The 19172-nt window shown below is 43.0% G+C and overlaps 1 protein-coding gene across 4 annotated transcripts in view; it reads right to left on the bottom strand.

Moving 5' to 3' along the window:
* Positions 1-19172, bottom strand: part of LOC142101202 (uncharacterized) — a 58052-nt gene that overhangs the window by 21708 nt on the left and 17172 nt on the right. For all 4 annotated transcript variants that reach the window (XM_075185481.1, XM_075185480.1, XM_075185478.1 and 1 more), the window contains exons 4-5: positions 17913-17990; positions 8299-8571 (exon numbers count right to left, since the gene is read on the bottom strand). In XM_075185481.1, the coding sequence (XP_075041582.1) occupies positions 8299-8571; positions 17913-17990 (351 nt within the window). The remainder of the gene's footprint in view (positions 1-8298; positions 8572-17912; positions 17991-19172) is intronic.

Raw genomic sequence — 19172 nt, 5'->3', positions numbered from 1 at the left:
AGAAGCAATGTCATCACTGATTATACAAATGTTATTTACATATATTAAAGTCACTGGTGTGTTATGTAAATTTAGATACATGCAGTTTTATATCTGTTGGACCATAATATAATATTATTTTGTTGTAATATTGTGTCTAGACTTCAGCACATAAATACCCTGAGTCCCACAAACTAGGATTAATAAGAATACCATACCTGGAATATTAATAAGTGTAAATAGATTTTAAGATATTTAACATTGTAAATAGTATTGCTAGCCATCTAGGGGAAAGCTATTGCCCTATGTAGTGTACGGACCTAGTTGGTTCCTGCAGCTTACAGACAGGAAGTCAGCTCTGCATAGCAGAAACAGGCTTTCTCCATGATCAGATATATCTCAGCTATGTAGTATTATAAAAAGTTTTTAAATTTTTTACATGTTTGTGCAACAATTTCATGTAAAGTAACACCCCATTCTTTAAATCCCGGCCCCAGGCTTGGGGGCTTGTAAGCAAGACTGGAGTTTGAACCAACAGCAGAAGACAAGAAAATGCCCCCCATTCCCTTCCTTAAAATTGGAGCCAATTTTAGAACTTGCAGTACCTTGGTGAGGTGGGGCTGCAATATTTTGCATTCAAAGTTCACTCTTAGGGGATTAGCGGATACAATCAATTGCTAAAAACTGTAGTTTAAAATGTAATTTTTGTCAAATTCTCTCATATCAAACTTATTGAAACTAACAAGTTGGCAACAAATTTACTTCGCAAGGGCTCAGACACAGAACTCGTCTCAGCTGCCTTCACCGCGTAACTAGCGCCTCAAATCAAGTTTGCGACGTATCCCAATGGCTCACGTCCGTATGCTCTCTCGTGTACATTGCGTGTGCGTTACTCCTTGGGTTTAGCGCACCCTGTGTGCAGGCTGACATGCGTTCACTAATCTGTCCGTACCACAGATACAAGAAGACTGTCTATATGTACAGGTCCTAAAACGCCATTTATTAAAAGACACATTTTTTCCCTTTTCCCTGTTTTGAAGCAGAAATTAAATGTTTGCAAATCAATTTGTCAAAAAAATTAATATTGCAAATGTATTTGCAATCTGAACCAGAGAAGATCCAATCGCTTCTTGTAACAGGCAAGTTACAAACCCTACGTACCTGGGTGACGCAGGCCACAGACCTGCTAGGACAGATATAGTCCCAGTTTACCCCCAGTAATCTGATTCACAGGGAGGTTCCAGAAAGTGAAAGTAACTGTGACCAGGAAGAGAATTAACACAGAGGAGGTTCTACTGAGTGCAGAGACCAGCTGCACGTCCTTATCCATCATATATGTGCATGGCAGGGGCAGTGACGTGTTTCCTCAGTACACGCACTGGTCACGGGATGCATGCTTCTATCAGCTAATTACAGGGCTGGATTCAGCAAAGTCTTGTTTATATCAAATGTTTATTCTGCTAAAGTGTGTTTGGCCTCCAGTTTCTCTGTTACACATTCCAACGGGAAAATATTTTCAAATTAAGAAATGTCTGGAAAATGGGTGTGGTCAGGGTTCTGTTACTTCTGTGCAAGCAAATTTGGAGTTGGTGCAGCTAGAAGTAATGAAAGCATTAAAACAGTCACAGGGCTAGACCAACCTGCAGCCAATCAGAGTATTAGAACATTCACAGGACTAGACCAACCTGCAGCCAATCAGATCATTAGAACATTCACAGGACTAGACCAACCTGCAGCCAATCGGAGCATTAGAACATTCACAGGACTAGACCAACTTGCAGCCAATCAGAGCATTAGAACAATCACAGGACTAGACCACCGTGCAGCCAATCAGAGCATTAGAACGTTCACAGGACTAGAACAACCTGCAGCCAATCAGAGCATTAGAACATTCCCAGGACTAGAACAACCTGCAGCCAATCAGAGCATTAGAACATTCCCAGGACTAGACCAACTTGCAGCCAATCAGATCATTAGAACATTCACAGGACCTGACCAACCTGCAGCCAATCAGAGCATTAGAACATTCCCAGGACTAGGCCAACCTGCAGCCAATCAGATCATTAGAACAGTCACAGGACTAGACCAGCCAATCAGAATATTAGAAGAATCACAGAATTTTATTTTTGCCCCTAACTGCAACAAAAACACTATTTATGGTAATTTCACTAACCATGGGATTTTTACTGGATTAAGGGAACAAATGACTTAGTTTGCAACTTCCAAGTTATTTTTCATTGTTATAATTCCTTGTTAACTTCCCCTGGGGATGTCTCAAAGCCTCAGGGCACTAATAGGATAATTTTGTAATCTTGCACAGTTTAAGGGGCGGATTCGTTGTCCGGCTGCACACCCTGTAGTCTAGTATGTCATAGAAATCTCCGCTCATTGTCCTTCGCATCTCTATGGGACAGGAGGGAAAGTGAGCGAAGATTTCTGCAAAAACTCTGCCGCAAGATGCCGCCGCAGGCTGTTCCGGAGACACATCGCGTCCTCTACAGCCGAAATTAAATTACCCCTAAATGTGTTGATTTAAACCAGCACATTTAAAGATTTCACAATTATCAACCAAATGATTATCGTCCATGGCTGAAACTTATATCTGTGTTTGTGTTTGTTATCACGCGCAGTTTGTTCACAGCACATTCTGTGATCACAATATGCCGCCATTGTTGGCTGTTCTTTATGACCGATTTGGCCTTTTTCGTCCTCGGTTCCCCCAATATACACCCCGTAGGCTCCTCTCTCTGAAAGACTCAACGATCTTATGTCCCTTCAGCTGTGTGGATGTGATACGCCCCAGAATTATTATTATTATCATTTATTTGTTAGGCGCCACAAGGATTCCGCAGCTTCTTACATAGTACAGAATCTACAGAGGGGTTAAGTTTTAAGAAGTTTTTCCCCTTCTGGTTTTTGTCTCCAGTAAACCCCTGCCTGGTAGTTGTCTGCTCTGTGAATGGGGGCTGCAGAAAGGACTTGGGGGGGTGGGGGGGGGGGGATTGTCTTTGTGCCGTAGTGTGAGAAGCCACAGCCAGACTCTGTGCATTTTAATTCACTCTGATTATTCACACTCCCCCCACTGTAATCAGAGACAAGAAGCAGTTTGTGTGCTGTTATTCCCCCCCCTCCTAACTGATGTATTCAATTAAGATGCTGAGTCACCTGACCTACACCCCGACCCCCTGCGCCCCCCCCCCCCCCCCATGTGATGCTTGTGTTAAGTCATTGTGCAGAACTTTGATCAGAAAATAAATACAAACATATTATAGGTCTATTATAACGATACAACAATGAGGTCGCGTAAAGCAGTCGCCATCTTGTGACGTCATGCGTGGTGACGGTAAATGGGTTCAACGCAGATGGACGTTAGACAATAGACGACACTGTTTGTGTCCCCGAACCTGGGCAATGTTATGGCACTAAGTGGGCGGCGGAAGCTCTGTGGGCACCCTAATTGGCGGCCCACCCCCCCCCCCCCCTCCGCCCAGAAGCATTGCCCCCCTTTGGGCGTTGCGTCCCACTTATTTCCTTAGCAAACGGGAAGTGGCATCTTCTGCTCCTCAGACTGAGAGCGTGGTGCTGAGCAATGACATCATATCCCAGCGCCACACTCCCAGCCTATGGCATTGAGCAGGCTATACAGGTAAGAAGCCGCCCGTTCCCTCTCCTCCATCTCATTGGCTGGCGCTCTCTGTGTGTACGCAGCCTGAGAGGACCCCCCAAGAGGCAGCCGTACCGGGTCCCATGATCCCTGCGTTCCGGCGGCATTCTCATTGGGCAGCATGGTGGCTCAGTGGTTAGCACTTCTGCCTCACAGCACTGGGGTCATGAGTTAAATTCCCGACCATGGCCTTATCTGTGTGGAGTTTGTATGTTCTCCCTGTGTTTACGTGGGTTTCCTCCGGGTGCTCCGGTTTCCTCCCACACTCCAAAAACATACTGGTAGGTTATTTGGATGCTATCAAATTGACCCTAGTCTCTCTCTCTCTCTCTACCTGTGTGTGTATATTAGGGAATTTAGACTGTAAGCTCCTATGGGGCAGGGACTGATGTGAGTGAGTTCTCTGTACAGCGCGGCGGAATTAGTGGCGCTATATAAATAAAGGGTTGCGTTCTAGTTTTTGTAACGCAACTTGCTCTGTTCGATGGATTGAGGAAACCTCCAAATGTTAGTAAGGTGCAGTGTGTACCTGGCTTTATAATTCCAAGTCCGCGCAACCAAATGAAAGCGTATAACATGGTCAAGTTCAAATTTGAGACGTGATATAAAAACCGTCCCGCTGTCCTGTTTGTTCTTAGGATTTATTTAAGGCTTGAATGAGACCCCAACGGTATTTTTATGGATTAGTGCCCACTAGGTGGCGCCAGTGTCTGTGGGTCATTGCACTGTTACCCTGCAAGAGGCAGGTGCAGAATAATTGTCTCTGTAACCCTTTCAGTGCCAGGATAAATAGCTGCCACAGTGCAGGAAATACTACGGCAACATTCAACAGGTTCTACAATAATACTGTGTAAAATAAATGAATAAAATGTTTAAAAACTATATATAAAAAATATAAAAAAAAGATTAATTGAATCAAAGCTAGTATTATTTAAATAAATAAATAAAGTGGTTTTTTCAGGTACTCCCCAAATTCAGACTTTACAGTCCAGTATAAATTAACAGATCTAAAGGACCCGCCGTTATTTGCTCTATATAAAGCTCTCTAGTAGCTTCTAAGATAGCCGTCCTGCAGGCGGTCAGCAGAGATCATTGGTCAGTCCTGTGTTAGTGTAAACACACTGATATCCATATGCTGTATTGTTACTCTCTCTCCTTGCTTAAACTGTGTGAGTCTGCCACCTACAGGTAGGGTCAGGAACAGCAGTCTCTCTGGTTTTTATAAAACGCAGGAGCAGGGTAATTAGCCTTAACATAGCTTTTTGGAATTAGAAATGCAATAACAAACTAACATTTAGGTTAAAAATAAATTGCTTCACAAAACGACAACTGTAGCTCCAGGATATCCGGTATACAGGAGCTTAGGGCAAGCGTTAATACAATGTATACTAGGGCATGCGAACCTACAGAACTGCAATCTCGTCCGATTTATATGCAAAAATGACGCTTCTTCGTGAGCGCATTAAGGAATTAATGCCCCCTTGTGGACCATATATATATATATATATATATATATATATATATATATATATATATATATATAAATATATATATATATAATCTTAATCACGCTTTCTGGACAAAACCATGTTACAATACAAGGGGTGCAAATTAGTTCATTATTTTGCACATAAGAAAAATACTGTCTGTTCTTTCATGTATCACTCAAATACTTGATAGCTTTATTTGTACGCTGAAATTTAAAGTCGATCTAGGACATGCCCTACCCCAACTATAAATCTGTCCTCACATTTTATAATTACCACCCCCTCCAATACAACATGGTTTTGCCTTACTTACTCTTGCTTAACTCTCCTTAATGAATCAGGCTCACTGTGTTTATGATATACGAATAGTGGCTGTGAGACAACAGTTTGCCTTCTCCATAAACACTTCCTATAAATAAAAATAAATAAATACTGCAAGAACAATATTAACAACATGGTCATATCACCTGCAGGATATGATGAAATCGTGTTACGAGACCACAGAACTTGAAGCGTGTGTACGTAAAACAACCAAGTAACATTTACAAACATACTGTATATATATATTCCGGGGCTGTGCAGAGCTAGATATATTGCAGAGATTTGTCCTGTACTGGTTAAACTTCCTAATTGTAATCTAACGCTGCAAGAAATTTGATTCTGCAAAGACTGGTTAACATAAAGCACTAGCTTGCAGTCTTCTAGGTAACAAAGTTACATACAATATCAAACACTGTAAAGGTTTAGCCTATGGGTTATTGTAGAACCGTCAATTCGCCTATTTATTTATTTTTACTGACTGCAAGTAAATTTACTTACAGTTAGTAACAATACGGGCAACCAGATTCGCCGTTCTGACAGATCGATTCTGAGTCAACATGACTGGATTTGGTGTGTCAGAATGAGGCCACGCGCTATGCAATGGTCGGCTAGTTTAATCTGCCCAACAAAATCTGCGTATTTACGGCCAGCCTTAAAACTGTCGCTCGTGTACAAAGCCGCGATCGCTAAATGCAACACCAACACTGTAAATGTATAGTAAGAGTAATGTATGCAGCGACTGGTCGTAATGGAATGTCTACAGTGTAATTACTCACTACAGAAAGGGTTATAAGGACAGTGTTGGCTAACCTGTGACACTCCAGGTGCTTGTGAAACTACAAGTCCCAGCATGCTTTGCCAATATATAGCAGCTTATTGCTGGAAGGGTATGCTGGGACTTGTAGTTTCACAACACCTGGAGTGTCATAGGTTAGCCAACACTGTTATAGGGCGTCGTCTTGGAGGGATAAGCCTTATATAACGCTAACGATATTCTCTATAGTTCAGTGTTTTCACACCAGTCGGCGGATGCTGAGTTAGGTGGTGAAAACATCAAACATTTCAACCTTGCCAAGAACATGAAATTAAAATTATCATTCGAGCTGACAGAATCCTCAGCTTCTGTGAATCACGTGCTCTCAGTTTGGGTATATTTAGCGTCACTGCAGAAGGTGTCTGTCTGAGCCAAGTAAGAGAGAAAAAAAAAATTGATTTTAATGGTAATTATAATACCTCGGCACGTAAATTCCAGAGCAGAAACTAAAAATTAGTCAATCCTGGGAATGGTTAATTTGGTTAATCACATAGTTATTCTCCTTTAAATGTCATATCAAAGGTCTGGGTGGGAAGATAAGACTATGTACCAAGGGGCGTAATAAATATAAATTATGTGCATGTTTAATGCTTTTCATTCTATTTCAGTGCCGATGCAATTGAAAGCTAATTGCATATTAAGTGCATACATAAACGTTATGTGATTGAAATGCATTTTTATTTGTATTTTAACATGTGTTTAAAAAACATTTATATTTACTAAACTGAGAGTTTGAAAAAGTGGAGGTGTTGCCTATAGCAACCAGTCAGATTCTAGTTGTCATTTATTTAGTACATTTTGCAAAATGACAGCTAGAATCTGATTGGTTGCTATAGGTAACATCAACACTTTTTCAAATCCGGAGTTTAGTAAATATACCCCTAGTGTCTAGTGTGGGAGGAGCTCCCTTTCCCTCCTGCATTCAGCAGGCGCCTGTGAATGGTGAAGCCGGATGTTGTTTCGTCAAACCATTTATTCAGCAGGTTTCCCCCTAATGCTAGGGACAACAAAATTATGGACAGACAATGTCTGCTGCACCTGGCGCCATGTTCTTGGAGCCTCGATTTCATAAACTGGAGTTCCAAGTCTGGCACCAGAGGCTGCACTGCACTAACAATATATGTCACTGAGCCATGGGGGCCATTTTGTCGGCTCCTCTGCTCTATTGGAGGCTGCTTTGGGAGAGGGGGGAAGTCTTTATTTAAATTGGAGGCGTCACAGATGTTAATGCTCCTGCTGACCGTGAAGAGGATTAGTCAGAGATAGATTCACATGGGGCCTGAGTCATTAAGGAGAGCAAAGCAAAAAAAAAAAAGGAGGAAATTTGTTTCAGGACAAAACCATGTTACAGTGCAAGGGGTGCATATTAGTTTATTATTTTGCACCTGAGGAAAATACTGGCTGTTTTTTCATCTAGAATACAAATACCTGATAGCTTTATTTTTACACTGAAATTTAAAGTTGATTTAGAACATGCCCTACCCCAATTATAAATATGCCCCTGCATTTTAAATTTACATCCCCCCTCCAATACAACATGGTTTTGCCCAGGTGCAAAGTTACTCTTTTTTTTATGCTTTGCTCTCCTTAATGAATTAGGCCCGAGTGGTTTTACAAATTCAATAACTGATTTTGTTAAGTGCGCTCCTGTGACACATTGTGGAGGCAGCCATTTTATGAGCTGAACCAATATTCATGGAGATGCAGCCTATCCATCCACTAAGAACCAGTGACATCACAGAGGCACAAACAATGTAATATCCGGTGTATACTTTAATCCACTAATACTATTAATTCAATACGCAAAGCATACCTCCCAACATTTATAAAAGCAACATCGGGACAAAATAAGTCACACCCCCAATTTGCATAAACCCCACCCCCAATTTGCCCAAACATGCCATTTTCCCACTAAGCCACTTTTTCAAAGTTGGGTGTAAGCCCCGCCCCTTTCTAGGTCCATGATTTGGGACCGTCCTACTGAAATTGGGACATTTCGGATGTATGGTCAAAGTATATACAGCCTCTCTCACCTTTGTTGGTGTCTGAGAAAGGTTTCCTGTCGTTGTGAGTCTTCTCTGCCGCCGGTTCCTTGGTGCCTGCTGGTTTCCCTCGTGAGTTAGGACCGGCGCAGTCCGCAGGTTGCTCCGCTCCGGATGGCAGCACGTTCCTCTCAAAATAGCCCGGGTTGGTGATGTTTCCAGCTGGGCTGTACTGCGCCACCAAAAAGTAGACCCGCTTCCCATCCGTGGCCACCCCAAATCCAACTTCCTTGGAGTCCTTCCAGACAACCTGAGTGAAGTGACCTTCAGGATGAAAGAACAAAGTTCTTGTTTATTAGTAAGAAATATATTTATATATTTCCTTCCTCCATGGAAAGTGTCTTTAAATGGAATCGTTTCATCGTTATAGTTCGATGGAAAATTTAGGAGCTTGTCGGAATTTTAAAAGGGTCATTCAATTTTGAGCTACTCCCCACCCCAATATGACGTACCCCCCCCCCCACCCCGTTACCTGAGAGTTACCTAAACTTCCTGAATGAAAGTTATTGAAATCATTGCAGCGAGCCACTCAAAACCTTTTATGGACAATTGTATAAAACCATTATATAAAACAATAACATGCAGTTTTAAATACCTCAAGTTCTGTCAACGCATGGAAATGTTTACTTATAGGCTTGTGAGGACCGAAAGTGTCTTTTGTATTGGTCAGATAGTGTTCTAGGTTGATGCTTTGCATTATGGATTCATCATCGTCAATATTTATTTATATAGCGCCAGCAGATTCCGTAGCGCTTTACAATTGGAAACAAACAGTAATAAAACAATACTGGGTAATACATACAGACAGAGAGGTAAGAGAACCCTGCTCACAAGCTTACAATCTATGGGACAATGGTTTGATACACAAGGGTAAGTGCTACATCATATTGCACATTGGTCCTGCTAGAATGCAAAGGTTACAAAGTATTAGGTGGGCTGTGTGATCAGTCACGAACTATGTTGGTATGAGGGTTGTTGTCTTGTGTTAGCTGTGTAGAGGGTGGTAATAGGGTAACCTAGGGAGATTAAGATGCTGGTTGAGGAATACTATAAGCTTGTCTGAAGAGGTGGGTTTTCAGAGAACGCTTGAAGGTTTGGAGACTAGAGGAAAGTCTTACTGTGCGAGGGAGGGAATTCCACAAAGTGGGTGCAGCCCCAAAAAGTCCAGTAACTGGGAATGGGAGGATGTGATGAGAGTGGAAGAGACAAGTGAGGAGAAGTATGTCGGTGCAATTTTGTTGACAGCCTTATATGTTAGTAGATGAATTTTATATTGAATTTGTTGAAATACAGGCAGCCAATGTAGAGACTGACAGAGCAGCTCAGCAGAGGAAGAACGGTTTGCAAGGAAAATCAGTCTAGCCGCTGCCTGCAAAATAGATTTTAGGGGTTCAAGTCTGATTTTGGGAAGACCAGTAAGGAGGGAATTACAATAGTCGATGCGGGAGATGATGAGTGCATGAATTAAGGTTTTTGCAGTGTTTTGTGTCAGATATGTGCATATGCTGGAAATGTTCTTTAGATGTATGTAACATGATTTAGATATAGAGTCGATGTGGGGAACAAAGGATAGTTGTAAGTCAAGGATTACACCTAGGCAGCGAGCTTGTGGGGTGGGATTTATGGTCATGTTATCAACAGAAATAGTAATGTCAGGCAGGAAGCCTCTGTTGGTGGGTGGGAATATTATTAATTCAGTTTTTGAAAGATTGAGTTTGAGTTGGCGAGAAGACATCCAAGATGAAATGGCAGAAAGACAGTCAGTAACGCGAGACAACACAGATGGTGAGAGATCAGGAGAGGATAGATAGATTTGTGTATCATCCGCATAGAGATGATACTGAAATCCAAAGGAGCTTATTAGTTTTCCAAGAGAAGTGGTGTAGATAGAGAATAGCAGAGGACCTAGGACTGAGCCTTGTGGTCCAACTGATAAAGGAAGCGGAGCAGAGGTGGATCCAGAGAAATTAACACTGAAAGAGCGATTAGATAGGTAGGATGAGAACCAGGATAGGACAGTGCCTTCAAGACCTAGGGATTGTAGCGTTTGTATGAGGAGAGAGTGGTCAACAGTGTCAAATGCAGCAGAGAGATCCAGGAGAATTAGAAGAGAGTAATGTCCTTCAGTTTTAGCTGTGATCAGATCATTGACAACCTTGGTCAGCGCAGTCTCTGTGGAGTGTTGAGAGCGAAAGTCTGACTGAAGAGGGTCCAATAGGTTGTTTGTGGAAAGGAAGCGTGTGAGTCGAGTGTAGGCAATTCTCTCTAGATCAGTGTTTCCCAAACCCAGTCTCTACGGCTCCCTAACAGGACTGGTTTCGGAAAACACTGCTCTAGAAGTTTGGGGCAAGTGAGAGCTGAGAGATGGGGCGGTAACTTGAAAGAGAGTTTTGGTCAAAATTTAGTTTTTTCAGAATAGGAGTAATCACTGCGTGCTTGTATAATGAAGGAAAGTTACAAGTAAAGAGCGAGACATTATAGATTTTACTTAGAGGTGGAATGAGCACAGGAGACATTGTTCTACCGATTTGTGAGGGTGTGGGATCAAGAGGACGTGTAGTAGAGTTGGAAATTAAGAAGAAAATAGATACTGCCGTGAAAGTAACTGGTCTTTCTGCCGTATCTCTTCCTCCTGCTACAGGGCTAGTCTAAGTCCAGGGGGTATATGTATCAAGCTGAGAGTTTTCCGGTGGGTTTGAAAAGTGGAGATGTTGCCTATAGCAACCAATCAGATTCTAGCTGTCATTTTGGAGAATGTACTAAAGAAATGATAACTAGAATATGATTGGTTTTTCAAACCCGCCGGAAAACTCTCAGCTTGATACATTTACCCCCTGATCAGTATTGGTGACAGTCTCATATGCATGCTGTAAGATGAGTTTGCAATCACGAGAACTGTAAAAACAAATAAATATATATATATATATATATATATATATATATATATATATATATATATATATGTTCAGTAGACATTAACAACAGTCTAATGAATGTGTTTCCAGGAAGAAAAAAAAATCCAAAAAAAACTTGAGCTGGTTGTTTGTTGACGGAGATGATTCCAATTCATCTTGTTTAAGGCCGCGTGCTAATTGGAGCACACACAGAGGTACCGCTAGTAAATGTTAAACAGCCCTAAGGTCCATTCATCTCTATGGTAATACATTATCTGTTTCCATGGCAAGCAGTGAGCATCGAACGCTGCACAGAAGAAGTTCGAAGCAGAGTGAAAAAATTAAAATTATAAATAGATGTTTGTTTTATGTTTGGCCACTAGAGGTCAGCGTTGTGCGCTGTATATCAAAACCACTACACAAATGCTCATTATTCTAAATTATTAGACACATTTGATCCTTAGACCAGGAGTAAGTATTTTTTTTTGTGCCGTATTATATAACCACCAAATTTGAAGGTTTTCTTGACTTCTTTGCTAAAAAAAAAAAGTGCGCTATACTAAATTGTGCTTTCATTCAATCACAACCAATCGGGTTTTAGCTTTCATTTTTCCAAGGCAGCTTAGAAAATTAAAGCAGTAATCTGATTGGTTGTATAAAGGGTTACAATATCTTTATGTATATAGTGCGTGTGGATGAGAATGGATTAAATCCGTTCAGATGTAGTTGTCTGATTCGATCAATAATACGATGGGGGTTGAATTAAAGTTTTGGAGCCTGAGAGAAGAGGCTCTGCTAGATTAATACCTATAATCTCAGCTCCCTGGCGTTCTGGAAAGACAAGAGACGCTTTGTTTTACAGAGAAGAATGTATTTCTTAGCATGTATGACTAATGTGACTCCGGGGTATCCTTGGACAAATTTAAAAATGCAATGTAATGCATACTTGTCCTCTCTCCCGGAATATACAAGAGACTCCTGAATTCCTGGTTGGTCTCCCGGACTCCCGGGAGAATAGGACAATCTCCCGCATCTGCCCACTTCACTAGGATTTAGAGCCTCCATGACGCGATTTTCCATTGAGTAAATGGAGTGCATTCACAGGAAGGAAAGGTTACTAGTGGAGTACCCCAGGGATCTGTACTTGGACCAGTACTTTTTAATATCTTCATTGGTGACATTGCAAATGGTATTGAAGGGATAGTATGCCTTTTTGCAGATGACACAAGGATATGCAACAGGGTAGTCACACCAGGAGGGGTAAAACAAATGATTGATGATCTAGGTAGACTAGAGGAATGGTCAGAGAGTGACAGCTACAGTTTAATGCAAAATCATGCACTTGGGTCTCAAAAACCCAAAGGCTAAATATAATATTAATGGCACAATAATGGAAACTACCGAGGAGGAAAGGGATCTAGGAGTCACTATTTCAGGTGACATAAAGGCAGGTAAGTGATGTAACAAAGCAATGAGGAAGGTAAGTCAGATGCTTGGTTACATAGGGAAAGGAATCAGTAGCAGAAAGAAGTAATAATATCACTGTATAGGTCATTGGTGCGGCCTCATCTAGATACTGTGTTCAGTTCTGGAGGCCGTATCTCCAGAAGGATATAAATACATTACAGACTGTACAAAGAAGGGCAACTAACATGGTGCATGGTCTACAGCACAAAACTTACCCGGAAAGACTAAAAGATCTTAATATGTATAGTTTGGAGCAGAGAAGGGAACGGGGGACATGATAGAAACTTTCATATATATCAAAGGTTATAACAAGGTGCAGGAGGGAAACATTCTACAAAGGAAGAGAAGTATTAGAACACGAGGACATGTACTGACACTGGGGGGAAGAGAAGTATTAGAACACGAGGACATGCACTGACACTGGGGGGAAGAGAAGTATTAGAACACGAGGACATGTACTGACACTGGGGGGAAGAGAAGTATTAGATCACGAGGACATGTACTGACACTGGGGGGAAGAGAAGTATTAGAACACGAGGACATGTACTGACACTGGGGGGAAGAGAAGTATTAGAACACGAGGACATGTACTGACACTGGGGGGAAGAGAAGTATTAGAACACGAGGACATGCACTGACACTGGGGAGAAGAGAAGTATTAGAACACGAGGACATGTACTGACACTGGGGGGAAGAGAAGTATTAGAACACGAGGACATGTACTGACACTGGGGGGAAGAGAAGTATTAGAACACGAGGACATGTACTGACACTGGGGGGGAAGAGAAGTATTAGAACACGAGGACATGCACTGACACTGGGGGGGAAGGGAAGTATTAGAACACGAGGACATGCACTGACACTGGGGGGAAGAGAAGTATTAGAACACGAGGACATGTACTGACACTGGGGGGAAGAGAAGTATTAGAACACGAGGACATTAACTGACACTGGGGGGAAGGGAAGTATTAGAACACGAGGACATGTACTGACACTGGGGGGGAAGAGAAGTATTAGAACACGAGGACATGCACTGACACTGGGGGGAAGAGAAGTATTAGAACATGAGGACATGCACTGACACTGGGGGGGAAGAGAAGTATTAGAACACGAGGACATGTACTGACACTGGGGGGGAAGAGAAGTATTAGAACACGAGGACATGTACTGACACTGGGGGGGAAGAGAAGTATTAGAACATGAGGACATGTACTGACACTGGGGGGAAGAGAAGTATTAGAACACGAGGACATGTACTGACACTGGAGGGAAGAGAAGTATTAGAACACGAGGACATGTACTGACACTGGGGGGAAGAGAAGTATTAGAACACGAGGACATGTACTGACACTGGGGGGAAGAGAAGTATTAGAACACGAGGACATGTACTGACACTGGGGGGAAGAGAAGTATTAGAACACGAGGACATGTACTGACACTGGGGGGGAAGAGAAGTATTAGAACACGAGGACATGCACTGACACTGGGGGGAAGAGAAGTATTAGAACACGAGGACATGTACTGACACTGGGGGGGGAAGAGAAGTATTAGAACACGAGGACATGTACTGACACTGGGGGGAAGAGAAGTATTAGAACACGAGGACATGTACTGACACTGGGGGGAAGAGAAGTATTAGAACACGAGGACATGTACTGACACTGGGGGGAAGAGAAGTATTAGGACACGAGGACATGTACTGACACTGGGGGGAAGAGAAGTATTAGAACACGAGGACATGTACTGACACTGGGGGGAAGAGAAGTATTAGAACACGAGGACATGCACTGACACTGGGGGGAAGAGAAGTATTAGACCACGAGGACATGTATGACACTGGGGGGAAGAGAAGTATTAGAACAAGAGGACATGTACTGACACTGGGGGGAAGAGAAGTATTAGAACACGAGGACATGTACTGACACTGGGGGGAAGAGAAGTATTAGAACACGAGGACATGTACTGACACTGGAGGGAAGAGAAGTATAAGAACACGAGGACATGTACTGACACTGGGGGGAAGAGAAGTATTAGAACACGAGGACATGTACTGACACTGGGGGGAAGAGAAGTATTAGAACACGAGGACATGTACTGACACTGGGGGAAGAGAAGTATTAGAACACGAGGACATGTACTGACACTGGGGGGAAGAGAAGTATTAGAACACGAGGACATGTACTGACACTGGAGGGAAGAGAAGTATTAGAACACGAGGACATGCACTGACACTGGGGGGGGTAGAGAAGTATTAGAACAGGAGGACATGTACTGACACTGGGGGGAAGAGAAGTATTAGAACACGAGGACATGTACTGACACTGGGGGGAAGAGAAGTATTAGAACACGAGGACATGTACTGACACTGGAGGGAAGAGAAGTATTAGAACACGAGGACATGTACTGACACTGGGGGGAAGAGAAGTATTAGAACACGAGGACATGTACTGACACTGGGGGGAAGAGAAATATTAGAACACGAGGACATGTACTGACACTGGGGGGAAGAGAAGTATTAGAACACGAGGACATGTACTGACACTGGGGGGAAGAAAAGTATTAGAACACGAGGACATGCACTGACACTGGGGGGAAGAGAAGTAATAGAACACGAGGACATGCACTGACACTGGGGGGAAGAGAAGTATTAGAACACGAGGACATGTACTGACACTGGGGGGAAGAGAAGTATTAGAACACGAGGACATGTACTGACACTGGGGGGAAGAGAAGTATTAGAACACGAGGACATGCACTGACACTGGGGGGAAGAGAAGTATTAGAACACGAGGACATGCACTGACACTGGGGGGAAGAGAAGTATTAGAACACGAGGACATGTACTGACACTGGGGGGGAAGAGAAGTATTAGAACACGAGGACATGTACTGACACTGGGGGGAAGAGAAGTATTAGAACACGAGGACATGTACTGACACTGGTGGGAAGAGAAGTATTAGAACATGACATGCACTGACACTGGGGGGAAGAGAAGTATTAGAACATGAGGACATGTACTGACACTGGGGGGAAGAGAAGTATTAGAACACGAGGACATCTACTGACACTGGGGGGAAGAGAAGTATTAGAACACGAGGACATGCACTGACACTGGGGGGAAGAGAAGTATTAGAACACGAGGACATGCACTGACACTGGGGGGAAGAGAAGTATTAGAACACGAGGACATGCACTGACACTGGGGGGAAGAGAAGTATTAGAACACGAGGACATGCACTGACACTGGGGGGAAGAGAAGTATTAGAACACAAGGACATGCACTGACACTGGGGGGAAGAGAAGTATTAGAACACGAGGACATGTACTGACACTGGGGGGAAGAGAAGTATTAGAACACGAGGACATGCACTGACACTGGGGGTAAGAGAAGTATTAGAACACGAGGACATGCACTGACACTGGGGGTAAGAGAAGTATTAGAACACGAGGACATGTACTGACACTGGGGGGGAAGAGAAGTATTAGAACACGAGGACATGTACTGACACTGGGGGGAAGAGAAGTATTAGAACACGAGGACATGCACTGATACTGGGGGGAAGAGAAGTATTAGAACACGAGGACATGTACTGACACTGGGGGAAGAGAAGTATTAGAACACGAGGACATGCACTGACACTGGGGGGAAGAGAAGTATTAGAACACGAGGACATGTACTGACACTGGGGGGGAAGAGAAGTATTAGAACATGAGGACATGCACTGACACTGGGGGGAAGAGAAGTATTAGAACACGAGGACATGCACTGACACTGGGGGGAAGAGAAGTATTAGAACACGAGGACATGCACTGACACTGGGGGGAAGAGAAGTATTAGAACACGAGGACATGCACTGACACTGGGGGGAAGAGAAGTATTAGAACACGAGGACATGTACTGACACTGGGGGGAAGAGAAGTATTAGAACACGAGGACATGTACTGACACTGGGGGGAAGAGAAGTATTAGAACACGAGGACATGTACTGACACTGGGGGGAAGAGAAGTATTAGAACACGAGGACATGCACTGACACTGGGGGGAAGAGAAGTATTAGAACACGAGGACATGCACTGACACTGGGGGGAAGAGAAGTATTAGAACACGAGGACATGCACTGAAACTGGGGGAAGAGAAGTATTAGAACACGAGGACATGTACTGACACTGGGGGGAAGAGAAGTATTAGAACACGAGGACATGTACTGACACTGGGGGGGAAGAGAAGTATTAGAACACGAGGACATGTACTGACACTGGGGGGAAGAGAAGTATTAGAACACGAGGACATGTACTGACACTGGGGGGGAAGAGAAGTATTAGAACACGAGGACATGCACTGACACTGGGGGGAAGAGAAGTATTAGAACACGAGGACATGTACTGACACTGGGGGGAAGAGAAGTATTAGAACACGAGGACATGTACTGACACTGGGGGGAAGAGAAGTATTAGAACACGAGGACATGTACTGACACTGGGGGGGAAGAGAAGTATTAGAACACGAGGACATGCACTGACACTGGGGGGAAGAGAAGTATTAGAACACGAGGACATGTACTGACACTGGGGGGAAGAGAAGTATTAGAACACGAGGACATGTACTGACACTGGGGGGAAGAGAAGTATTAGAACACGAGGACATGTACTGACACTGGGGGGAAGAGAAGTATTAGAACACGAGGACATGCACTGACACTGGGGGGAAGAGAAGTATTAGAACACGAGGACATGTACTGACACTGGGGGGAAGAGAAGTATTAGAACACGAGGACATGTACTGACACTGGGGGGAAGAGAAGTATTAGAACACGAGGACATGTACTGACACTGGGGGGAAGAGAAGTATTAGAACACGAGGACATGCACTGACACTGGGGGGAAGAGAAGTATTAGAACACGAGGACATGTACTGACACTGGGGGAAGTAGGTGAGGAATAATGACTTCACAGAAAGGGTAGTGGATAAGTGGAATAGTCTCCATCAGAGGTGGTAGAGGATAATACAGTAGAGCAATTTAAACATGCTTGGGATAGACATAAGGATATCCTTACAGATATCTAAGGATCAATAGGGTTTGAGGTTACCATAGATTAAAAATGGGAGACTGGATGGGCCAAGTGGTTCTTATCTGCCGTCAAATATGTTTTAATATCCTTTTAATGAGCTATTTTTTCTAAACAAGCAAAGAACTGGAGTCAGCCTGTACATTATAGTCTGATTATAGTCTGCGGGCTCCTTACCTGTGTTACCAGAAAATCCAGGATTGTTGAAGTTATAATTCTCTATCTCACTGTACCAGCTGTCCACCGGCTCGTTCCCTAAGTGTGTAAAAGAAGAAAGTGGTGGAAATGTCTAACGTAATCCTACTGACATCTTACTTACTCGCGTACTCAACAACATCTTGCAAGAATTGTTTCTGTTCTAATCAACTAATTGTGTTACGAGCCTGCTGACAGGAAGATATGGTTATTAATTCTCATTATAAAAAAATTCTGCTCTTATAATAAGCGTTTAAAGGGACACTGACAGCAGATGCATTTCTCAGGTGTTTTCTGTGCATAACATTTTTTTTTTGCAAAAGTTTCATATAGTTACTGTTTTATCAATGGGGTCTGTACATGGTAGAGATGACGTTTATATCATCGACTATTCCCCCCCCCCTCCCCCTGTATATTTTGTCCTGCTTACTACGCTGCTAACACTGGTGGGAGTCTGCATCCTTTAGAGATTTTACATATGAGCTGTTTCCTGGGTCGCTTTAAACACTCAACACACGAAAACCACAGAAGATAGTGTGAGATATTGATGCCCATATCGCGTTCACGTTGAATACTTGTGATGCAGATGACATTTCCATCGTTGGGTTCAATGAACCTTATCTGCAACGCTGTTTGAGCTGCGTCCACGAACCGGATATTGCCATTTAGAGTGAGCGCACCACCCATGATACAAGCCCTAACAGAGCAGGCACAGAGTGAGTGACAGCCCTTTCGGACTTGCCCTGCAGAAATGTACTACGGTTCGGTGGATTAATACACTGGGGGGGGTAGAGCCTGTGATGTCACAGCAGGTCAAATAACTGCAGCCTTAGTTTTATCACCTGCACCAGATCCTATGCACTAAGATACGGGGTGATCTGGGGACGGAAAGGTATTACTTTCCTTTTTAACCGAGCTGTAGTGGGTTTAATGTATTTAACCTTTTATGGGTTCATAGCCACAAATTTCAATTTGGATTTTAGTGGTCCTTTAAAATGTAAGTATAGGATTTTAAAAGCTCTTTACTCTCATTGAGACGTGTGTTTTTTGAGGTTTTTTTTTCCTTTTAAATTCTATCCCGTAGCCCTTTCATCAAGAATGTAGACCGCTGCAGACCTCTCTACCTGTTTACAAATACTCAATGGAAACTAACGTCAACTACCTAAGTATTTCCTTCTGCGTGATCATAACGGCCCTATTCCCTTGCAGTCAGGAGCAACAGTCATTCGTTCAGCAACAACC

Source organism: Mixophyes fleayi, chromosome 9 (assembly GCF_038048845.1).
Source record: "Mixophyes fleayi isolate aMixFle1 chromosome 9, aMixFle1.hap1, whole genome shotgun sequence".
Lineage (NCBI taxonomy): Eukaryota > Metazoa > Chordata > Amphibia > Anura > Limnodynastidae > Mixophyes > Mixophyes fleayi.
This window is presented reverse-complemented; position numbering and strand designations above follow the sequence as displayed.